Genomic DNA, 26043 nt, shown 5'->3' on the forward strand with positions numbered 1-26043 from the left:
TGAATTTCAGAAGGTCAGTGTTCAAATACATGGTATTCAGTGCTCCAGAGGCAAAAAAAAACCCCACTGATGCACTGCTGATTGGGAGTGTGGTGAGAACTGTGCACAAGGAAGTTCTAGGTAGGTTTGATGAAAAAAACAATAATTAAGTATATCTGTCCTGGAGTCCTGTATACCCCTAAATTCCTCTCCCTCTGTGGTTTGAATGGGAGAGGAAAAGGCAGGAACAGATCTGTTTCTCGCCCACCCACCCTGCTGGCATGAAGCTGGGAGCAAGGGGCCCTGCCAGCATGAGGGGTGCCTGTGCAGTGCCCGTGCTGGGATCGGGCTGGGATTGGCTGTGGTCTTCACGCCTAGGCAGTGGTAACTCTGCTCTTTGTCTAGGGAGGGTATAAATATTGGGGGACTTCCTGCCTTGGGGTTCCCAACTTAGAGTTTGCCCCTGCCTGAGAGTTCTCCCCCGCCTGGATAGATCCTGCAGAAGGAGCTCCTGGCGCTCTGCTCCAAAGGTTGCTTCCCACCATTAGCACCCTTTATGCAGGCTCAGTAGGCCTTAACGACTGCCTCTGAAAGAGAACCCGAGGGGACAAGCATCTGGACCACCCTTCTTTCAGCCAGCCTGACTCACCTGTGAGTAACTCTGGCTCAGCTTTATTATTAGCAGGGAACGCTATCATTTAATAGCTAAAGCCTTTTCCAACTTCTGACTTCCAAAATAGTCAGATTACCTAGGGTACCCTTGTAGATCTTCTCAACCTAACTGAATCTGCTCATTAAAACTAAATTAATTTCTGTATACAGTTTTGGAGGCAGGTTTTCAGGAAAATAAAATAACTCTATTTTTATATACATTCCTGACTTGGCCACATTAATTCCCTGCCTCCACAACAATATCTTAAAAACACACCTTTTTGAACTTGGCCTTTCTCACCAAAGATTAAATACACATATGACAAGTAGTAGGCAAGTCACAATCTGTCAACACTGGTGCAAGATGTATTTCAATAAGCTCCTAACAGAGCCATAAATAACCACCAACCAGAGCTTCATTGAATACCTGGGAAAACACTTTTGGTGGACATTCTTTGCAGTTGAATAATCACCCACCCTTGGAGGCAGAACTTCCTGATACATCACAGTATCATCAGGGTTGGAAGAGACCTCACAGATCATCAAGTCCAACCCTTTACCACAGAGCTCAAGGCTAGACCATGGCACCAAGTGCCACATCCAACCTTGCCTTGAACTGCCCCAGGGACGGCGACTCCACCACCTCCCTGGGCAGCCCATTCCAGTGCCCAATGACTCTCTCAGTGAAGAACTTTCTCCTCACCTCCAGCCTAAATCTCCCCTGGCGCAGCCTGAGGCTGTGTCCTCTTGTTCTGGTGCTGGCCACCTGAGAGAAGAAAGCAGCCTCCTCCTGGCCACAACCACCCCTCAGGTAGTTGTAGACAGCAATAAGGTCACCCCTGAGCCTCCTCTTCTCCAGGCTAAACAATCCCAGCTCCCTCAGCCTCTCCTCGTAGGGCTGTGCTCAAGGCCTCTCACCAGCCTCGTCGCCCTTCTCTGGGCACGCTCAAGCATCTCAGCATCCCTTTTAAACTGGGGGGCCCAGAACTGAACACAGTACTCAAGGTGAGGTCTAACCAGTGCAGAGTACAGGGGCAGAATGACCTCCCTGCTCCTGCTGACCACACCATTCCTGATGCAAACCAGGATGCCACTGGCTCTCTTGGCCACCTGGGCACACTGCTGGCTCCAATGATACATGATACTGTTATTCATACTAATCATGGTTTCTTCTTCAAGGTGAAACAAAACCTCTGGCTTTTGAAACCTTTTGCTAGGGCAAACTGTAGCTTACTTAAATACTCTGGATTTTTAATCTAGTAGAATTTAAAGACTTCCATGTGCTTTGCTGATTTAGACTCCTGTGAATAAACAGCATATTTTCCTTCTTTCTTTTGCTTTTTCTCCCCTTCTTCACTAGTTTCTGCACAGGGCAACACAAAACACTGTTTTTACTTTGACAAACAATGGGATAAAATGCCAAGTATTTCTGCTGCTGTCTGAAGTTTGCAGGTGATTACTCCCTCTCCCCTCCATGTATCTGTGCAGCAGCTTTGATTTTTTTCCAAAGACCAGAAACATCTGTTGACAGTCTAGAGACATTTCTGAGAATAGGAAGTAATGAAGGAAATCATCCTCTGCTGGCAGCACATGAGAAGATTTTGCTTTTCAGAGTAGACTGCAAGCCCTTTGCCCCAGTCACCCACCTTTTTTAGGATTCAACTGTGATTAACTTGCCTTGTATGCTTTGCATAAGTTCCATCATGGCTAGTGCTATGTAAAGGAAGGTTAAAGATGGAAGTAGACAGCAAATCTCTCCTGATCCAAGCTGCTATTTTAACACTGCTAAGCAAACTCCCCCTTAAAACAGATTTTTGAATGTATAGGAGCCACAGCTGCAGAAGACCATAATCTAGTGCCATGGTCTAGTTGACTGGATAGGGCTGGGGGATAGGTTGGACTGGATGATCTTGGAGGTCTCTTCCTACCTGGTTGATTCTATGATTCTGTGAAGATAGATGCAGAATATAGAAGCTTATAATCTATGTATAAATGCAGAGGGCTGTAATCTATGGGAATTAGAATATCAGTGTCATTCTAAGCATGGATGAAATCCTGCTCACTTTCTCACTTCATGTTATTTCTTGTGCTAATAATATAACTATTACTACGAGTAAAATATGTAGAATTTCCCTCCATATGTCTGGAGTTGGCTTACACTATATTCAGTGGAGTTTGCTTCAATCTAATTACACTGGAAGTAAAGCTAAAATAAAGTGATTTAATTTTGAGAGCCAAAGGAATTGGAAATAACAGATTTGTTACTACCCCAAGGCACTAAGAAGTGTGCCCTCTTGTGCACTGACATTGTGCTCTCTGTGAGATGGGATCATGTAATTAAACAGCAGTGGCATCTATCCATTAGCTTTCACATATTCGAATGTGTGAGTCATTTCCTTAATGTATTCTCAGAGTGCATAACTTCTAATTTGAATTAAAGGGTAGTGCTCCTCTCTCACTACCACATGCAATTGTAGTAAGATGCAATTCTTTGTTACATCTTCAAGGAATTTCTACCTTGAATGACCAAAATCATTACATTAATGAGGGTTCTCAGTGTGAGCTGTTACATCTCAATGCGGGAAGCCAATGGACCAATGTTTGTGTCATGGGGCTAGAGAAAGTTGGATCATTCCTTGTATTTGCCAGCGTGAAGACTTTTGTGCTATACAGTGAAGCAGATGAAGAGCCAGGGGGTTCTTCAACAGCCTTATCTCCACCTCTGTCCTGGGGCTATAGAGAAGCATGAGGAGAACATGTGGTAGGCTGTACAGAAATGCTGCTGGGAATCCTTCCCATCAACAAGAAAACTTCTCTTTGGTATCCAAATGCAATGTGTGTGCTGTCTGGTGGTTTTGGCATTTCTGTTTGATTGGCACAATAACAGACCTTTTGCCTCAATAAAACATGTCACAGCAGGAAAGGGGGAAAAAAGGGATTTTAAAGAATTTGCAATTTGGCTAAACCTGAAAGGAACTTCAGTGGAAGAAAAGAAACAACCACAAAACAAAAGCCAACAACGCCAACTAAAATCAAGAAAAAGCAGCTGTGTAACCAGAGGTATATAACCAGAGCTGTATAACCTGCCTGCCAGTGTGAGAGGCTCTGCAAATTGGAAGGGGGATTTTAAGAGGTTGTCCACCTCTGGATTGGCAAAAAGGGTTGACATTATTTTTCTTACTGGAAAATACTTTGCAACCAAATGAAAGCATTCTACCAGCTACTCTCTAATGTCATAGAATCATAGAATCAACCAGGTTGGAAAAGACTTCCAAGAACATCCAGTCCAACCTATCACCCAGCCCTGTCCAATCAACTAGACCATGGCACTAAGTGCCTCATCCAGTCTACTTTTGAACACTTTCAGGGACAGTTACTCCACCACCTCCCTGGGAAGCCCATTCCAATGTCAATATATTCAGACTGTATGCATAATACTTACTTGTCTGAAAACAGAGAAATATTGGACTGCAGATTCATGGGGACAAATACACTGAAGCCCTCCCCAGTTTCTGCATTCTAGACCAGAAAACACTAGCAAGATGCCAGTTTTGCTGACAAGCTCTTGGATGCATCCAATATAATCATCACTGGGTTGTCTTATATGTTATCTAACATCTGGGAAATAGTGGTTTTAGTAGAGGTATTTTTTCAGTTGTGTTAAAGATTGCATTTCCTTTGCAGATCTGAAAATCAGTAAACTTGGACCAGGAATTTTGATAAATGGTTTTCAGATGGATTTAATGTGAAACCTTAAACATTTTTCAGCAGAGAACAGGTGCTGGCACCACACAGAGAGATCTGCTGACAGGAAGCAGTAGAGTTTCCACCTGACCATAAAAATAGTTCATAGGACCCTTCCGTAAGTCTAGGGAGGTTTTCTTCCCCTTCTGCTCTGCCCTGGTGAGACCACATAGAATCATAGAATCAACCAGGTTGGAAGAGACCTCCAAGATCATCCAGTCCAATCTAGCACCCAGCCCTAACCAATCAACTAGACCATGGCACCAAGTGCCTCATCCAGTCTTTTCTTGAACACCTCCAGGGACGGTGCCTCCACCACCTCCCTGGGCAGCCCATTCCAATGGGAAATCACTCTCTTTGTGAAGAACTTCTTCCTAACATCCAGCCTATACCTACCCTGGCACAACTTGAGACTGTGTCTCCTTGTTCTATTGCTGGTTGCCTGGAATATTGTGTCAGATTTTAGGCTTCCTAATTCAAAAGAGACAGGGACCTGCTGGAGAAAGTCCAGTGGAGAGTTAAAAGGATGATTGCAGGACTTGAACATCTCTTCTGTGGACTGAGAGACCTGGGGAGAAGGCTGAGAGGGCACCTGATCAACATCTGCAAATATCTGAGCAGTGGGTTTCTGGATGAAGGTGATAGTCTGGTTTTGTTGGTGCCCAGTCATAGGACAAGGAATAACAGGTGCAAGCTTGAATACTGGAGGTTCCAGGTCAACACAAGGAGACACTTCTTTACAGTGAGAGTGATGGAGCACTGGAACAGGCTGCCTAGACAGGTTGTGGAGTCTCCTTCTCTGGACACATTCAAAACCCACCTAGATGCATTCCTATGCAGACTACCCTAGGTGATCCAGCAGGGGTGTTGGACTCAATGACCTCTGGAGGTCCCTTCCAACTCCTAACATTCAATGACTGTCTCGGTTCTAATTTAAATTTCCCAGAGACTCGAATAAAGTTAATAGAACCAATAACAATTTATGGGATGCCTTCCCCTCTTCTTTCCCGAAGAAGAGGAATTAGATGTAGAGAGAGGAAAGGTAAGCACACCCAAATAAATAATCTCACTGTGATTTGGAAGTTAAAAGAAGGAAATTGTAACAATAAATAAAAGGTGTTTGAGGTAGGGAAGTTACAAAAGGTATAGGGAAGGGAAAACAAGATACAAAACATGTAAATACAACCAGATTTGATGGCAATGGGTTTTGTCCACCTCGTGGGTTATGGCCACGTGGTAAAACAAGAGAGTACCAGGAAACAGGATGGTGATGCTGGTAAGCAGCGAGGCAGGGGGAGAGAGTCAGAGAACAAAAACCAGGAAGATTCTCTGTGTTTTATAGGGGGTCTAGACAGGAAGTGGGAGTGGGTTAACCACCACACCTGGCAGTGTTTGGACCCACCCCTGCAGAGCGGTCAGGACCACCTGGGGTCAGGGTCAAGACCACTCTCCCAGGAGGGTTTACCCTTTACACATGATTCTGTGGTTCTTTGAAGCCCCTGCTCTAGAGTGACTTTCTGAATAACACAGGCTAAGTAACTTCACCCCAAGACATCTGCATCAAGTTCATAACTTCTGGGTAAGCATCATAAGGGTCATGTAAAAAGAAGCCTGGGATTTAAGTATTTTGGTGATGGAGAATCATAGCATCAACCAGGTTGGAATCATCCATAGCTTTGACAAAGCTGTGCCAACAATTCATTATCATGAAAACTGTGTCATGGCTTGAATCTGTTCAGCAGACTTCAACACGCTGCACTTACTTTTGTATGAGAGACTAAAAGCCCTCCATTGAAAACCATCTATCAAAATTGCTGATAACCTTTGATTATGTGGATACCTTAGAGAGGCCAAGATCAAGTCACCTCGCAGCTTTTTCTTTAATAAACAAATTAAATCTATTCTGAGATCTGTTGCTACAGGATGCCACACCAAAATTCAGATTTTCCTGCTCTGCACTTCTTCCAAGTTGATAATGTCCTTTGCTATGCTAGTTTGAAGCTAGCTAGAATGTTTTGGTGAGAAGAACTAGATTACAGGCTGTGGAAATAAAACAATGGTGATGTCTACTTTGCTCATAGGCTTGCTGAGATGTATAGGAACAAGAAATAAAAACACAGATAACCACTCTCACTTGGGCTGCTGGCTGAGCTGCATTTTACTCTGTAACCTCACCTTCCATTTTTTACTAATCCACTTTGCTTCCTAACCCCCTGGCCAAACCTCTATTCTTCCTTGGACTGGGGTAAGGTTGAGAGGGGCAGGGGGAAGGTGAAAGGGAGGTTGAGAGCCCCTCCTGGGGACTCAGGTTTCTGGGAGGGGAGTTGTGTTTCTGTATTACCTTTTCCCTTGTATATTTCTGTCTATAACTGTATATACTGTAAATATCTGCTTGTACATTGTGCCAGCTGTAAATATAAGCTTCATTCATATTTCCAGAGCTGACTGAGTCTAGTCTGGGTGATTTCCAAAGGCGGGGGAGGGAACACCCAAACCATCACACAAAGCACAACAAAACAGCAGAGCAGAAGTCAGTGATCCAAAAATGGTCCCAAAGGATATACATATATTGCTAAATAGAAGTCAGATAATCAGTCTCCAGAACTGAGGCCACATGGTCCCATTCACACTGCTCAGACCCATACAGCTCAGCATCATCCCTCCAATTCAGATTTGTTTTCAAGAGAGCTTGTTAGGATGGTCTGAAACCGAGATGTGGCAGCTAAACATTAGACTGAGGTCTGATACTTGAGATTATTCTATAGCAGCAGAGTAGACATGACCAGTAATGCCTTACAAAATACCTGTCAATACATGCCACTCAGCTTCATCTTGCTAGTAGACACTATTGCCTAGTAATTCATGGGTTGTTACTTCAATTAGTTATGGTATCTCCCTGGAAGATTTCTTTGCATTCAGACTTTTTAGCACATTGATATTTCATCTCTCCTTAGACTTACTGCATTCCATAACAAAATGCTTCATCACAGAGGTCGGATGTCCCATTTCTCTACTCCGCTTTTATGCACGAGTTGAAAATACTAATATGGCAAAAAGGCATCCAAAGAAGTCTCCTATGGCCCTGGAAGATTCTTCTGGCAAAAAAAGCACAATACCTTACAATAGCCCCAGTACAACCGTGGTTATTGTAAGGTAGATCTTCACCTGGAAGGAGGTGATTTGATTGTGTATGGGCCAGACCAACACAGCAACAGAGAGCTTCCAGGCTCTGATGTGGCTGAAAGTACCAGACATCTGTAGATATCTGTAACTCATTATAGGGTTCTTAATTAGGCTTAAGACCAGCATGAGTGGCTCGTTGACCATCTGGACTGTGATGTTCAAAGGGATTGTGATGTTCAAAGAAGAGTGTTTGTCCTTTGATTAATGGATGCATGTACACAAGTGTTATGCAAATGTAGTCATCTTGAAGTACAAAAGAGAAATCTTGGCAGATTGGCTTAAACTCCTTGCATGGCTCTTTCTTTGCTACAACCCTAAAATGGAGTTTATAAAAAGGAATTAATCTCCCTTTATAATTAACTTGTACTGTAGGAATGCAGACTCTGCTTTCCATCCTAGTGTGGCATGCAAAGTCTAATACTAGTGTTAATTTTGTGAGATACTTAACCATTGTCTTCAAAATGTACTTTTTATAAGCTAAAGCCCTTTGTGTTTAAGAAGTTAATCAATAAAGCATTGTTCACCTCGGTGGATCCTCAATATAAAAATCACTACTGAATTAGTGCTAGTTTTCAGTTATAGAGAGTCAATTCTCATTCTGCTTTAAAAAAACCCAACCCAAACAACAAACCCCTTTATGGTATATGCTATGCCATGCTATTATATTGAGTTATACATGATGGAAATGGAATGAAAAATAATTACCTCTAATTTTCACTCATGTAGCAGCATGGAGAAAGTCAAATGCACTTAGTGTTCTTCTCCAGAGAAGCTAACTTAATTGCTATGAGAAATTACTTATTCTAGGAGTTGTGTTTTCTACCACCAGTTGTCAAGGTAACGACTTTGTTAGATACAGGATACAACTATTTGGTTTTTGCTTCAAAGAAAAGGCCAAGAGGCCTGCTCAGAACATTTTCAAATGGCTTTGAAAGAGATCTGCTCTGAAGGGTACAAGGCTTTGGAGCGTGGCAGTAAGCCATGTTATATGCCATGGGCATATGAAGTCGCTCTGGATTAAAATACAGTGGGCACCAGTGAAGCTGCTGGGCACCTCTGCTGAGCTGCACTTCTTGACTGGGTGTCCATAATCTGCACAAGGAGCTTCAACATTTGGAACAGGACTGACACCCTTTGCCACTCATGTGCAACCAGCAGATGCTGCCATCAGTTCTTGGGCACCTGCCTCTTCTGCCTGAGGCCTGGGGAAGCAGCAGGAAACCTGCAGCTCCTGGCTGGGAGCATGTCCCTGTCTGAGGTCCTGTGCTTACAGCAGAGATCATCAGATCCTCATGATGTTTCAGTCCGCACTTCTCTAGTTAACAATGTCCTTAACAGAGGCCTCGTAATGTTTAATTGTTTCAGTTAGCACTGCATTCACTGGTTAATTTGGGTCCTTGCTGGCTTTAAACTGAGACGAGTGAAAGTGGCAGCCTCAAGACCTGGTTGTGCCTTCTCTCTAGCTCCCAGCTCCACCTCTCCGCTGCTTGATCTGGGCTAGCACCAACGGTTGTCAGTTTGCCTGCCGGAGGTAAACAGGGAGGCAAAGCACATGCGGTGAGTTTTCCCTTCAGGCTGCCACAGGCAAGCTCCTGTGCCTTAGTACAAGAAGTGAGGCGTAACTGTGAGACCAAGGGAAGGAGGGATGCCACCTTTTGGCAGCCTTTTTCATTTTAAACCCCACAATTGTGGGTTTGGTTGCCTGTTTGTTTGTGGTTTGTTTTTTTTCACCTCATATAGCTGACCTGTACCCTGTAACCCATAAAACAAACACTAATGTTTGCTGAAACTGACAAACCTCAGTGTGCTAGTGCTGCTTCCCTGATGTCTCCAGGAGCTTCTCTCCTTGGGATGGAAGCTAAGAGCACCAAGAGGCCATGGTGATTTCGCAGTTCCCTAGTCTAAAGGCATAAAATATTGCACAACTAAGAGTACTTCACATATAGTTTCTATGAGAATAAAGCAGCACTCAAACTCCTGATCCAGTTTCTGTGGCACAGAAATGTACAGTGTAAAACAGTCTTAATTTAAATCTTTTGGATGACCTGAAGGAACCAAACCCCACACCTACTCTTTTTTTTTTTTTTTTTTGCCAAGGCTGGCTGGAACTGCAGTTTTGGACTGCAGTGATTTGTTCATGGGATGAAGGCTGCCATCTTGATGTCAGTACAGTAGCTCTGGAGCTCTACCAACCAGAGCTCAATTTACATCAGTATCACCCAGAAGAAAGAGTCCATTTTCTCACTGCTGTGATTCTGTACTTCCCAGATGGTGGATTTATATAACGTCTGTCTTATTCCACAAATAAGACAAACATCTCAAGTTTAGTTTCTAAACTCCCACATCTACAGGTAATTACCCAGCTGACACACTTCAGCAGTCCACAAGCTGCATATGTGAGTGAAAATGCCTTGCTAGGACTAAATATTTTAGTATCCTCTGGTTCAGCTGAAGATTCATGTCAGGGCTTAGTGACAGATTGTATGTTCTATTTTAATTAATTCCTTAAGACACCACTATCAAGAGGAAGAAACTAGATCAGTTGAAAAATTAAATCAATGTGAGACAAAAATGGGTCTGCAGAAGAGGAGAGGAATTGAAGGGACAACTTATAATTGCCTGGTTTGATGTGCAGTTACATGTCATGATGTACAAGCAACTCTGCCTTTCCACAGCACCCTCCTTTTCTTTATATACATATTCCTCCAACATCTAAATGAGTTTTGATAACTTTTCATCACTGTAAAGCTGGCACATAGACTTAAAGAGTGTAAAATGGGAGCCCAGAATTGGAGCCAGACTCTTTCTGTTCCTGATCTTGCACATCAGAAGTGCTGAGAAGAGCTTGTGCGAATTTGCTGTTGTAAATCAGAATCTAATATGTCCTCTGCTGCTAGGCAGGATGGGATTTGAACCTTTGAAGTGAGTGATTTTATACTTAAGGCATCAAGAAGCTTCTCCTCTTTGTATATGCAGTCACATTAAAACACTTTAGCTCAGTAAAATGCAAGATCACTTATGAGGTGTGTATGCAATATATTGTTTCAAAGCCACTGCAACACATTTTTATCCTGGAGGTGCTACAGTTGGGATCCAGTCTCCTTCAGAATAACTGCTTACAGAATTATCCTACATCACAGAACCCTTGTGGATAGTCTCTTATTCCTCTGCCATTTCATTATTATGATCCAAGGCAGCCTACAGCAAGAACAAAAGAGTCCCCACATCTCCATGAACAATGCAATTGTTTGTTTTTGTGTCCTCTAGTGACCATGAGCAATCACCCACTAATCTTGGCCGAGATAATGTTAGGGATATACAGATTCTTTCTCCTTTTTCCGGATCATCCTTCCCAACATTTCACATTCCAGTACTTTCTCAGTTTCTTTTTTTGTAGATGGAAGAACATTCTTGAATGGGTTAAGGTCTATCTGCATAAAAACAGAGGTCTGAAACTGCAAAACGACAGTGCAAGATGCTTTTCTTCTCAGTCTTATTTTCCTCAGCATAGTCTATTTCAGGTTCCAGTTCCTAAGACAGTACCTGGGCTTAACCTCAGGCAGCAGGTCAAATTGACAAGGTAACAGTGTGGCAAATAACAAAACCCAAACAGATACATTTGTAGACTAGTTGAACTTGGCTGCTTTTGCAAAAGTAATGGCCAACTGCAAACTGGGCTGCATTATCAAACCATCACCAGTAGTCTGGAGGAAGAGATTATTCCTTTTTCACTGAACACTTATCAGGCCACATCTCTCCAATTTTAATCTCTCTCCAACATAAGAAAGACCTTGACCACTTACAGTATAACCAGTGGAGGACCACTAAATTATCAGAAAACTGAAGAACATGATGCACCAGTATGGGTTGAAGGAACTGGGCTTGTCCAATAAGGAGCAGGGGGTATATTGACTGCTTTTCTGAACTACCTGAGGAACTGCTATAGAGAAGACAAAGCCAAAGAGCTGTGCAGAGAAAGGATAATGGCAACAGTCCCAGGTTGCATTTTCACTGGAGTATCTTCTGCTATTCTCCATTGCTGTCATCCCAAGCCCTTCATCTCTGCTTTTATCTTTCCAGAGGATTCCCTCTATCAAATCTATCTGGATGTGGTCTGTGTATTCTACTCAATAAGATCAAAAAGAAATTCTTATAGGCAAGATGAGAGGAATTCCCATGCCTGAGCCCTTGCTTTTCATCTAAAGCTTTCAAGAATGTCCCAAGTCTCTTTTTATCTCATACTTCAGGAAAATATGAGTGGCCATGTATCATGTTCTGTGATGCCCACCTGAGCATGTGGGAAAATGACACAAACATTTGTTTCTACAGCCTAAAATAGCTGCCTACGGTTTTGCTACCTGTCATCTTCCTAACATCCTCAGGAAGCTCTTGCAGACAATTTCCTCACATCATAACTGGGTTTCTTACTGTTGGCTGGTTTAGTTTCTTCCTCAGGGACAACAGTAAAGCTAAGGATTGTGTGCCAATAACCAAGGCTTGCAGTCGTGGATCACAGGGTAAATGATAGCAAAGGCAATATGAACGTGAGGTGAAAGAGGGGGGTCTCACTATGTGGTGAGAGGAGTCTGTTGAATGAGCTCCATTTAGCTGCTGCACAACTGAGTTGTTCTCATGTGCTAAATAACAAAATGTCTCAAGCAAATGTGAATGCAGATAATGGATTCCTGTGATGACCTTTTTTTCCCCTCTGAAATAACATCGCTGCATATTAATTCCAGCTTTGATTTGCTTAATTTATTCTGTGTTTGTTCATTTATTAATTTTTTTTAAGGTGAAAAGTGCAGCTAGGGGACCAATGGTGACATTAACTTTGCACACTAAATTACATCTGCATTATTTTTTAAATCAGCTACTGCTATTTTAAATCAAGCTACTTTTCCTTCAGTGTTCTTAATTTGATATCAAGTGTTGTGCTCCAGAGCTTTCTGTTAAAGAAAGTGTTTCAAAATCAGTCTAAAATAAATACAGCCCTTTCCTGGAAGAATTTTTGTCCACTTTGTGTCTTCTTGGGAAGAAAATAAAACAGAGAAAGTATTTTATTATTCTATCCACAGTTTTATGAGAGCAGGAGAAAATGTGAAATGTGTAATGGTCTCCATTTCACACCACGCACTAAGAAAAATCTATAATAATGTGATTTGTCCTCTTCACATCCCTCCCAGCTAGAATGAAGTTAAAAACAAAATTAAAAACAGAAGACATTTCTTATTCCAGACTGGTGTGAAGGATCATAGAATCATAGAATCAACCAGGTTGGAAGAGACCTCCAAGATCATCCAGTGATGTTGTATTTCTTGTCACTCTGAAGCCTACTTGGCTTCAGCTAATACTTCTCCAACCAGGAGAAAAGGGACCTGGACTCTTGGTATTAACACCCTGGTACTAGAGACAGAAAAGTGAACACTGCCCCACTCCTCCTCAACAGAATTTCATGGCTTTAATGTAGATCTGGGCACCTGCTCTGACATGTCAGGTGTGCTAGTTTGAAGCAAGCTGGAATGTTTTGGTAACAGAACTAGATAACGGGCAGTGAAATGAAAAACAATTGTGTCTACTTCTCTCACAGTCACGCTGAGAACTCTGGGAAGAAGAAAGACTTTTTCTCCATTTTGTTTCTCACTCTTGCTTTTGCCTTAGACCTGGTAACATCTCATTAACCCTGCTCCTACTAACCTTGCTCCCTAACCTCTTGGCTGCACCTCTTTTCTTCCTGAGAACTGGGGTAAGGTTGAGAGGGCCGGGGGAGGTGTTGGGGTGGTTTGAGAGCCCCTCCTGGGGACTCAGGTTTCTGGGAGGGGAGTTGTGCTTTTGTATTGTTTATCCTTTGTATATTTCTGTATATAATTGTATATAACTGTATATATTGTAAATAGCTGCTTGTAAATTCTGCTAGCTGTAAATAAATTGCTTCATCTATATTCCCAGGGTCCGTCTGAGTTAGCTGGGGCAAATACAAAAGTGTGGGGGGGCGGGGTAACCCCCAAACCATCACATTTTTTAATTGGCTTTCCCAACGTGGGGCTAGATATTTCAGTGAGTGGAAATTAGCTCTGGGAATTAAGATGAAGCTAATCAAGCAGCTATTGTATTTGGTTGGTGCATTGCTCTGGTCTGGTTTTGTTTTCTTGGCATTTAGTTGGTTAAAAGGTCAAATTGTTGCTTATTTCATTGATCTGGCTTATAATAAGGCTAAAGCTAAGGTTTCAGATATGTTCTGGAGCTGGGGTGATTTGATTCTTGGTTATGCTGGTTTTAATATCTCTGAGAATATTACCAAGGACATTACAGGAGCTCTGGTCAATAATGTGACAATCAATGGAAATTCTGCTTTAAATATGGCTCTAATGAGAGTTATTCAGCCTAAGACAGGAATTCCAACTGTTTGTATAGGCACATGCTCGTGTAAAACTGTTTTTCTTCTCACAGTTTTTAATATTTGCCTCATGATTTTGATATTCATATTAATTTTGGCATTATTGGTGAAAAATTCAAAACCAGCTTCTGTAAGAGCTAGGAAAAATTCTGTGTCTCAGAAGCAGTCTCTTTCACAGCAAAACAGGGGAACACAGTTATCGGCTTCCCCCTTGCCAGCCTCTGCCCCTCCTTCTCCAAGTGCTGGGAACACAGCCAGTGTTCCCCCCACTAACGTAAACAATGATAAGGATAACCAAAACAAGCCACAGAGTTTAGCAGGAGCCTCAGGAGGACAGGCAGGTACCCAAAATCAGAATGTTCCTAGTAAAAATGAAAACAAGTCAGGGTTGGCAGGCATCCCAGGAGGACAGGCAAACAATCCCACTAATGCTAATAATACTACTAGTGCTAGTAATGCTAGCCCAGTCAGTCCAAATCCTAATGACACCAGCTCAGCCAATTCAAACCCCCAGCCAGCAGACCAGAACCAAAATCCTCCTGTTAAAAGCAAGGCAGATTTGAACTCACAAGCTCCAGCTCAGACCCCTAAGGATACAAATGCTCCAAGTCAGACCTCCAATAATTCAAATGCTCCAGGTCAGACTCCTAAAGATTCAAATCCTCCAGCAGACACATCCAAGTCTGTTGCTGCTCAGGCTCTTCTGGCACCTGCTAAGGCAAAAGCTAAGACAAAGAGTGGTTCGCAGGAGGATGTAAGACAGGGGACCTCTGGTGATCAGCAGCAAGAGGAGGAAGAGGAGGCAGTTAGTCTGCGAGACCTTGTAGATGTGCTGAGACAACAATACTCAAGTGAGAGGAGCGCTGGGAGGTTAGCTGCCAGGAGAGAGGATGGTTCCAATGAGTTTAGGAATGCTATGAGGAAGATTGTGTTAGGCCAGGCACCACCAGAACAACAGGAAGAAGAGGAGGAAGATGACATCCAAGGCTCCAAGGATCCACTCAGAGAGGTCAGGGAAGTTAGGAAGGAATACACAAGGGAATCAGGTGAGCCAATCCTAAGCTGGCTAGTGAGATGCCGTGGCATTGGTGCTAATGCTCTGCAGGTAGGAGACAAGTCTGCCAAGCAGCTGGGACCACTCACTAAGGAGAGTGGAGTGGACAAACACCTAGCAAGTCCTCTTGGTAGGGTTAGCTTGTGGACACGCCTTCTGTTGGCTGTGGCTATGAGATATCCTTCCCGAGATGATTTGCCATGGGCTGCCAAGAAGTGGAACACTGTTGAGCAGGGAATTAAGCTTCTGAAGGAGTTTGCTGTGAAGGAAGTGCTTTATGGAGATCATGGTACTCATGAGCCTGACGATATTCCTTTGGGAACAGGTCTCATGAAGAAGCTGATTAAGCTTGCTCCTTCATCCTATGCTAACATCTTGGCCAGTAAGTTCCTAGCAAGGAGTGATATTGGAAGATCTTTCACTGTTGGTGAATTCACTGACCAGCTCAGGCAGATTGAGGACAGTTTGTCACATTCTGGCCTAATCTCTGCCATACAAACTATGACCACAGAGATTAAGAATACCATGAAAGAACTGAAGGAGGACCTTACAACCTCAATTTCCAATCTGGTAAAGGATGCCGTTCCTGCATCATCTGAATGGGTGCATGTTTCTGCAGTCAGGAACAGACGCCCACCTCCTGCAAGGCAATTCCAGCCTAGGAGGAGACAAATTCCACCCAGACAGCAGCAATCACGTGCGTCACTGTGGATACTTCTGCGTGACACATATGGTGAGAACATGAACAAATGGGATGGTAAACCTACTTCAGCTCTTTCAAAGAGGGTCAGGGATCTGCAGAGTGGCAGAAACAGAGGCAATAATGCCCGAAAAGTAGCTGTCACTTCTTCAGCTCCTGAGAGCAACTGCAATTGTTCCAACAGTTGCAGTTCCTCTCACAACACCACCAATCATTGTGTACACCCCACATGCCATGTTCAGCATTAGGGGTGCCCTGCCTCCAGCCAGGAGGAGGAAAGGGACAGTGGAGAGAACCGAATCTATTGGAATGTATTCATTAGGTGGCCTGGCAGTTCAAGAGTTCGGAAATACAGGGCTTTAGTTGACACAGGTGCTCAGTGTACTTTATTGCCATCAAATTGCAAAGGGAGAGAGTCCATTTCTATTTTTGGAATCACTGGTGGATCTCAAGAGTTAACTAAGGTACAGGCTGAGATCAGTTTAACTGGTAAAGAGTGGAAGACACATACTATTGTAACTGGTCCTGATGCGCCTTGCATTCTGGGAATTGACTTTTTGAGACAAGGTTGTTTCAAAGATCCTAAGGGTCATAAATGGGCTTTTGGTATAGCATCTGTAGAGATTGAGGATGATAAATTGAAATTGTCTATTAGACCTGAACTTTCTGATGAATCTGCAGTTGTGGGACATCATGACATAGAGGACCTGGAAGTGCCAATTGCAACTCAAACTGTTCATCACAGGCAGTACAGAACTAACCGTGACTCTTTGTTGCCCATTCATCAGCTGATTCGTCAATTGGAGAGTCAGGCTGTCATCGAGAAAGCTCATTCACCTTTCAACAGTCCCATCTGGCCTGTGCGTAAACCTACGGGCGACTGGAGACTCACAGTTGACTTTCGTGCCCTCAACGAGGTGACACCACCCATGAGTGCAGCTGTGCAAGACATGCTGGAACTCCAGTACGAGCTGGAATCGAAGGAGGCTAAGTGGTATGCAACCATAGACATTGCTAATGCTTTCTTCTCTATTCCCATAGCAAAGGAGTGCAGGCCTCAGTTTGCATTCACCTGGAGAGGAATCCAGTACCAGTTCAACCGTTTGCCTCAGGGGTGGAAACACAGCTCAACCATCTGTCATTCAGTCATCCACAATGCACTGGAGAAAGGTAAAGCTCCAGAGCACATCCAGTACATCGACGACATCATTGTGTGGGGCCAAACTGCTGAGGAAGTCTTCGAGAAAGGTAACAAAATCATTGACATTCTGCTGCAAGCAGGTTTTGCCATTAAGAGAGACAAGGTCAAAGGACCTGCCAGAGAAATTCAGTTTCTGGGAGTGCGGTGGCAGGATGGTCGCCGTTACATTCCTCAGGATGTGATCAACAAAGTCTCTACCATGGCAGTTCCCACCAGTAAGAAGGACACACTTTCTTTTCTTGGTGTGGTGGGATTTTGGAGACTACACATTCCTGGTTTCAGTCAGATTGTCAAACCTCTGCATGATGTGACTCGTAAGAGAAACAATTTCGAGTGGGGACCTGAACAGCAAGCAGCCTTTGATCAAATCAAACGAGAAGTAGTCCATGCAGTGGGCTTGGGACCTGTGAGATCTGGTCCGGACATTAAAAACATTCTGTACACGGCTGCCAGTGACAATGGTCCAACTTGGAGTCTTTGGCAGAGAGCTCCAAATGAGACACGTGGTCGTCCACTTGGTTTCTGGGGACGTTTTTACAGAGGTTCAGAGACAAATTACACTGCAACAGAGAAAGAGATTCTAGCAGCCTATGAGGGAGTGAAAGCAGCTTCTGAAGTGATTGGAACTGAGTCACAATTGCTTCTAGCTCCTAGACTGCCAGTTCTTAACTGGATGTTCAAAGGCAAAGGTTCATCACCACATCATGCCACAGATGCAACCTGGTCTAAATGGATGGCTTTGATAACCCAACGAGCACGAATGGGTAATCTTGACCGACCTGGTCTGGTGGAGGTGATCACCAACTGGCCGGAAGGCACAGACTGTTCCAAACCTCCAGAGGAGAAAATAACTCGTGCTGAGGAAGCTCCTCCCTATGGTGATCTCTCTGATCAGGAAAAGAACTATGCTTTGTTCACAGATGGTTCCTGTCGTCTTGTTGGGAACAAGCGAATATGGAAGTCAGCGGTTTGGAGTCCAACCAGGAGAGTTACCGAAACGAAAGATGGCGAAGGAGAATCCAGTCAGTTCGCTGAGGTAAAAGCTGTTCAACTTGCTCTTGATGTGGCTGAACGTGAGAATTGGCCTATCCTTTACCTCTACACCGACTCGTGGATGGTAGCCAATGCTCTATGGGGTTGGCTGAAGGACTGGAAGAAGAATGGTTGGCAGAGGAAAGGAAAGCCTATTTGGTGTGCTGATCTATGGCAGGACATTGATGCACGGCTGGAGAGAACTCCAGTGAAGGTGCGGCACGTAGACGCACACATGCCTAAGAGCAGAGCCACTGAGGAACATCAACATAACCAGAAGGCAGACCAAGCTGCTAAGATTGCTCAAGTTGATACCAACTCTGCACTTGACATTGACCTTGATTGGAAACACCGAGGTGAGCTGTTCTTAGCTCAGTGGGCCCATGACTCATCTGGACATCAAGGCAGAGATGGAACATACCGATGGGCTCGCGATAGGTCAATTGACTTGTCCATGGACGCTATCACTCAAGTCATCTATGACTGTGACATTTGTGCTGCTATTAAGCAGGCTAAGCGAATCAAGCCCTTATGGTATGGGGATAGATGGTCAAAGTACAAGTATGGTGAAGCCTGGCAGATTGACTACATCACTTTACCTCAATCTCGTTCTGGCAAGCAGTACGTGCTAACGATGGTAGAAGCCAGCACTGGATGGTTGGAAACCTATCCAGTTCCACATGCTACTGCACGTAACACCATTGTTGGTTTGGAGAGACAGATCTTGTGGAGACATGGAACTCCAGAGAGAATCGAGTCAGACAATGGTACTCATTTCAAGAACAATCTTGTAAAAAACTGGGCCAAAGAGCATGGTATTGAATGGATCTATCACATACCCTACTATGCACCAGCTTCAGGGAAGATTGAACGCTACAATGGTTTGCTGAAAACCACCCTAAAAGCCATGGGGGGTGGAACTCTAAAAAACTGGGACAAACATTTAGCACAAGCTACCTGGTTGGTAAATAGTAGAGGCTCAGTAAACAGAGCAGGACCTGCACAATCAGATTTGGTCCAAACAGTAGACGGTGATAAAGTTCCTGTTGTACGTGAGAAGAATCTGTTAGGGAAAACTGTTTGGGTATTTTCTCCTTCGGGCGAAGGGAAACCTGTCCGAGGGGTGGTTTCTGCTGAAGGTCCTGGTCATACATACTGGGTAATGCAGGAGAATGGTGAAATCCAGTGTATTCCACAGAGAAATTTAACCTTAGCTGAGAGAGTTTAAATTCAAGCTGTTAGGAGTTTTCTGTTCTAGGTAACATCGGCGCCCAACACTGAGAGAATCTACGATAGAATCTACAGTACGTGAGCACGAACCCAACATCACCTGGGAGTCCCTGTTCTGAGCTTTTGAATCACCTACATCTGATTGAAGTGTGAACTGAACTTGTATATATTGTTTTAGTGTAAATATTGGTTTAGATTAGATTGGGTAATTCTCAGCGGTACTCTGAGCGAAGTAGACAAGGGGTGGATTGTGCTAGTTTGAAGCAAGCTGGAATGTTTTGGTAACAGAACTAGATAACGGGCAGTGAAATGAAAACAATTGATGTCAACTTCTCTCACAGTCTCGCTGAGAACTCTGGGAAGAAGAAAGACTTTTTCTCCATTTTGTTTCTCACTCTTGCTTTTGCCTTAGACCTGGTCACATCTCATTAACCCTGCTCCTACTAACCTTGCTCCCTAACCTCTTGGCTGCACCTCTTTTCTTCCTGAGAACTGGGGTAAGGTTGAGAGGGCCAGGGGGAGGTGTTGGGGTGGTTTGAGAGCCCCTCCTGGGGACTCAGGTTTCTGGGAGGGGAGTTGTGCTTTTGTATTGTTTATCCTTTGTATATTTCTGTATATAATTGTATATAAGTGTATATATTGTAAATAGCTGCTTGTAAATTCTGCTAGCTGTAAATAAATTGCTTCATCTATATTCCCAGGGTCCGTCTGAGTTAGCTGGGGCAAATACAAAAGTGTGGGGGGGCGGGGTAACCCCCAAACCATCACATCAGGACTTTGTCCGTTCCATGAAAGGGGATCAGACAGTTCAGCCTAATTCTAGAGCACCTACCCACAAAGGCAGTGACTAAAGAAGCCACAGCACAACATAGTTCTGGAAGTGGCTGGTGCTGGCCTGTGTAAAATGAATTGAACACGGTGTTACTGAAGGAAATTAGCTGTGACACAAAGTGACAGAACACAGTGCCAACAATGCCAGAGTCTGCATGGCACACATTCTTTTGATAAGGCCCCATCATTCCTGTTTTTGCACTACCACCCTTCAAGATATCCCCAGGTATGTTAGTCAGAGAAGTCAGCTGAGGTACATCTTTATTTCACTTGGTTCTATTAAGCTCCTTGTTAGACAGAGGAGGAGTTTGAGACCAAGTGCAACCGCATTGACACATAAATTAGTTTTCCAGCAAATGATACTATTTGTTTCTTCTGTAACATGTGAAGAAGATCAGAAGAGAGACAGATGTGATACTGAGTACTTGTCCCAAACATAAACATTTTGTGCTAGTTTGAAGCTATCTAGAATGTTTTGGTGAGAAGAACTAGATCATAGGCTGTGAACGGAAAATAATGGTGATGTCTGCTTCACTCAGAGTCTTGCTGAACAAGAAAGGAAAACATTAGATAACACTCTCTCCATTTTGCCTCATTCTGCTTTGGGTTTCTGACTGAACTGCATCTCCCTAACCTCATCTTCCACTCACCTTTGCTTCTTAACCTCTTGGCTGAACCTCCATTCTTCCTTAGGACTGGGGTAAGGTTGAGAGGGGCAGGGGGAAGGTGCAGGGGTGGTTGAGACCCCCTCCTGGGGACTCAGGTTTCTGGGAGGGAGTTGTGTTTCTGTATTACTTTTACCTTGTATATTTCTGTCTATAACTGTATATACTGTAAATATCTGCTTGTATATTGTGCTAGCTGTAAATAAATAGCTTCATTTATATTCCCAGAGCTGGCTGAGACTAGTCTGGGTGACTTCTAAAGTGGGGGGGGGGGGCAGGGATCACCCAAACCATCACACATTTGCAAAAAGATTTCTATGAAATAGACCATGCCATGACTGGAGGACATCTGTGTCATTGGCTTGCACACCTCCAGCACTCTGAGGAATGGCTAGATTGTGACCAGCCCCTTCCAGTCTTCAGTTCTGCACAGATGATGCAGCCATCCCAGTCACTGACTTAACTAGATACAGAACTGCTCCCAAGATTGTACAATGCCGCCTTCTTGGTTGAGTGCAATGACAGCCTTGGTGCTTTCTTATGATCACTCACTGACTCACTTTCACTCCAAAGGGAACTGCAATGAACTGAAACAGTTTCAGTCCATCATGAGACATCAAGGACATGCTACAACAACAATGGCCACACCACTATTTATGCTACAACAAAGAGGAGGTAAATATCAACTCTAGGTATTATGTATGAAATGCTATTTCTTCATACAGAAGGGTACAATAATACTCTAGATAGGACATTGTTGATTATGATAGGAAGCAGTGTCATTTCTAGAACTGCCAGGTTAACATGATGTGAAAGGAACCTTAAAAAGTGCAAAGTTACAAAGGAAACACCTAGAAAGGTGCTGGAGGCAATGACTTTCTCTGTGTTTGAGCACACACTTTGTCTTCTGACACAGCAACTTGCCCCAGAGAAGGTGACACGGTGTCTAACATCAGCAGTGGGTGACCGCAGCTACACGGTTACCGTCCTTTACTCCAACAAAATGTTCCCTTTGTACTGTTGCAATCCACTTTCCTTTAAAGGTCCTCTGGGGACTTCTGGTATCACAGTATCACAGTACCACAGTATCATCAGGGTTGGAAGAGACCTCACAGATCATCAAGTCCAACCCTTTACCACAGAGCTCAAGGCTAGACCATGGCACCAAGTGCCACGTCCAACCCTGCCTTGAACAGCCCCAGGGACGGCGACTCCACCACCTCCCCGGGCAGCCCATTCCAGTGTCCAATGACTCTCTCAGTGAAGAACTTTCTCCTCACCTCCTGCCTAAATCTCCCCTGGTGCAGCCTGAGGCTGTGTCCTCTCATTCTGGTGCTGGCCACCTGAGAGAAGAGAGCAACCTCCTCCTGGCCACAGCCACCCCTCACGTAGTTGTAGACAGCAATAAGGTCACCCCTGAGCCTTCTCCAGGCTAAACAATCCCAGCTCCCTCAGCCTCCCCTCGTAGGGCTGTGCTCATCAACATCCACTGCGTTCTAAATACTTATGTTCACAAAGCAAATGCTGGTGGTGACTGAAGTGTCTTCTCTTTCCCAAGAAGGCATGCATTTTAGCACACCTGTCATTACCTCCTTTTACACCACATCTGTACTTGCAACTCCCTAAGAGATCACTAAGCAGCTGGCACCATCTCTGGGCTTTCCTGTCATTTCTTTCTTTGCCAAAAGACATTTCTCCAACAAAAAGAATTATATAAAAACATCAATGTACTTCTAGACATAAGCCAAACCAAAATGCTTTTCTGCTAGAAATAAGTAATCAGCATGAAAAAATGTCTGAGAAATCACTGTACTTACTATGTGTCGTGCTGCAAACACTCCATCAACTATTGCACAACAGAACGCTGCGACCACGCCAAAGCTGATAAACACGATGGAGGCTACTAACTGAGAAGAGAAAAACAGATTGAGTAATGCTTTCAATATAATTCTTTAAGTAAAACAATTGCACTATTTTTTTCCCCCTAGTATTCTTAAACAACAGTTCCCCCTGCTGTAATCCACTTCAGCTGGGTGTGGCTGGATGCCAGTCACACACCACAAAGAAGTCAGAAATTCTTGACGTTGAGATACCATCAAGTCCACTAGAAAAGATTATATGTTTCTGGAGAAAATTAGATCAGCTCTAATAGTTCTTAAATTCAGTCATGATTTCTTCTACATCAACTTACATAATCAATAAAGCAGTGTTCCTGTTGGCTCACATCAATTTCTAGAGCTTTACTGCAGTGGTAGTAGTTCACACACAGAGACAAAGACATTGCAGTAAGTTAATAACTATCCCATGAACTCTCAAAAACCTTTGGTCACCCCAGAAGGTAAATTATGCTTATGATAACTTGTGCCACAATAAACAAACAAACAAACACATACACAAATACATAAATAAATAAAAAATTGGAAACTGACTCAACTGGTACCTCTGAAAAGCCTGGGATGTGCTGCCTTTGTCCCTGCCCTTGTTGGGGCTCCCAGACTGCCCATCAGTTTCGGAATGGGCACAGCAGAGCACAGCAGAGCTCAGCACAAGTCGCAGATGCAGCACAGACAGCACGCTGCAAGCCTACCAGCCATAGCTTCAGACCTCATGCTGCTTCCCAACTGCTTTGTTCATTAAACATTATTCATTCTTTACCAACAGGACTGCAAAGAGTGCAATACTAGAGCACTGCTGTGCACCAGTGGTGCTGGTGGTATGGAGGCCTCATGGGAAAAGACTGTGCAGGTTGGGCATGCTGATCTCTCTGCTAGCTATGCTCACCATATCTCTGAGGATGGCTACAGCTGGAGTTCTTTCAGCAACTGAAGGCTAGCACAACCCCAGACATGGCAAGCTTACAGCCCAATTTTCTCCAAACAAAGCAACAGGACCAGGAAAGGCTGAGCACTGGTATATGTCTACTTCAGAGATCAGTCAGCATGCTCAGTTTTGTGCTCTTGAAACAACACTGGCTTATTTTGAGGGCATGTCTGAAGGATGCAGTGACATGAAATGAGTCCTGAAAGAAAAACCTTTTATATGCCTGCCCAGGTGTTTCCCTTGCGCTCATCAGTCCCAGTGAGGGATGAGGGACAGAAGTTGTTATTCCTTCCTCTCTCAGATTACAGGGGATTGTGACTTTGAGGAAGCTGCACTTTACATTTGGATGAGTGGGTACCAGCAGGATATAAGGTGAACCTCTCTCTATGGCTGTATCTTTAATATAATTTAATAGAATTTCTCACACAAAGTCACAAGAGGACCTCTTAGAAAAATCCTTTGCCACAGTGTTAAATTACAGTTAATAACTGCAACAGATTAAAAAAAATCCCTTGAAAACTAACAGAACAGTGTCCTTAATTGACAGAGCACACGGGCCAGGGAGGCAGTTAAGAATTTGGAACCTCTTTGTTATTTGCAAGCCATCAATTGCTCTTTTGCAACACATATTTCAGAAGTGCCCTGGTATAGATAACCAAAACTACAACCAAACAGTTCATATACCCCTTTTGCCTACACTAAATCCATATCTGCATTACCTGCATACTGTTCTCACTTGTGAAAACAAACCCACTTGAAAAAATAACACTTTGGCTTATGTTAGGCTAAGACCAGTGCACTGTCAGCAGTGTCAACAGGGGACACAACATTGGAGACTTCCTCAAAAAAATCTTGCCAAGTAAAAAAACCCAGCCATGTAAGCATTGGGCACACAGGTGTGCTAGTTTGAGCCTAGCTAGAATGTTTTGGTGAGAAGAACTAGATTACAGGCTGTGGAAAGAAAACAATGGTGATGTCTACTTTGCTCACAGTCTTGCAGAGATGTACAGGAACAAGAAACAAAAACATTAGATATTCACTTTCACTGGGGCTGCTGGCTGAGCTGCATCTCTCTAACCTCACCCTCCACTTTGGGCTAATCCTCTTTGCTTCCTAACCTCTTGGCCGAACCTCCATTCTTCCTTGGGACTGAGGTAAGGTGCAGGGGTGGTTGAGAGCCCCTCCTGAGGACTCAGGTTTCTGGGAGGGGAGTTGTGTTTCTGTATTACCTTTTACCTTGTATATTTCTGTCTATAACTGTATATACTGTAAATATCTGCTTGTATATTGTGCTAGCTGTAAATATAAGCTTCATTCATATTTCCAGAGCTGGCTGAGTCTAGTCTGGGTGATTTCTAAGGTGTGGGTGGGCGGGGAACACCCAAACCATCATAACAGGTCAAAGTAATACCAAAGATGTGGAAACAAGAGCTCTCTGTGAATCAGCAAAAAGTGCAGTTTAAAAGCAGAAGAATCAAAGCTTTCAAATACTTCCTGTGGTAATCTTCTAATCTCTCATTATCTCACATATCTTAGACCATGTAAGAAGAGGAGACAAGCACTACCACAGGGATTGCTGTGTAATTGGAATCTTCAATGTGGGGAGGAAAGGGACACAATAGAGGCTGATGGTACCAGCTAGTGTCAAACCTGCTGCATCCCTTCTTGTAACCAGCTCCATCCTGCCCACAGGAGGTAGAAATTCTAAGAAAGCACTGTTGCCTACAGACACACTTCAATCTCTGCTGTCCCTTGGCTCTCCAGTATGGCAGGTCATCTCTCATGCACCTGGTTGCCTAAATATCTTGGCATGCAACTCATTGGATCCAAAAGGCTGTGCGCTTCTTGCAGAGGTATTATCACTGCAGACCAGTGGGCTCTGCTGCTCTGTAGCAGCTGTATTTGCTACAGAACCTGATACCTTTATTTGAATCATAGAAGCAGCCAAGTTGGAAGAGACCTCCAAGATCATCCAGTCCAAACTATCCCCCAGCCCTATCCAGTCAACTAGACCATGGCACTAAGTGCCTCATCCAGTCTTTTCTTGAACACCTCCAGGGACGGTGCCTCCACCACCTCCCTGGGCAGCCCATTCCAATGCCAATCACTCTCTCAAGCAGCAGTGTTTAAAAGTTCAGATTAAATCATTATTGCCTGATATTTCTATCCTGTTTTTCAAATCATAGCAGCCAAATCAAGTAATGAGTGGGTTTAGCCATGTGTTTCCAAATTTCCAGAGTTGAGGATGAATTTACTGGAAGCTTACCTCAAAATGTTTTTTCATTTCACACATGAGCAACATACTGATGATCTACAACACCCAAAGCAACATTCTCCACTCGTGGAGATAGCTTAGACCACCTCACGAGTATTCTGGCTTTTCAGTTTCACTGTGTAGCTCTAAGAGACCACGTAAAAAGGTGCACAGTACTATAGTAGCACAGACAGGATTGTAGACAATTGTAGGATAGGCAGGAGCTGTGGAGTTGGCTTTACACTTTTCAATTTTATTGGTGATCATCTACTCATTCAAGGAGCTGTCTGCAAGCCCAATGTTGT

At 43.7% G+C, this 26043-nt stretch overlaps 1 protein-coding gene across 1 annotated transcript in view; it reads right to left on the reverse strand.

Moving 5' to 3' along the window:
- Nucleotides 1-26043, reverse strand: part of TMEM255B (transmembrane protein 255B) — an 89336-nt gene that overhangs the window by 31057 nt on the left and 32236 nt on the right. Inside the window, exon 3 of the mRNA XM_064143684.1 lies at nucleotides 22482-22571. Within this exon, the coding sequence (XP_063999754.1) occupies nucleotides 22482-22571 (90 nt within the window). The remainder of the gene's footprint in view (nucleotides 1-22481; nucleotides 22572-26043) is intronic.

The sequence above is a fragment of the Pogoniulus pusillus genome, chromosome 5 (genome assembly GCF_015220805.1).
Source record: "Pogoniulus pusillus isolate bPogPus1 chromosome 5, bPogPus1.pri, whole genome shotgun sequence".
Classification (NCBI taxonomy): Eukaryota; Metazoa; Chordata; class Aves; order Piciformes; family Lybiidae; genus Pogoniulus; species Pogoniulus pusillus.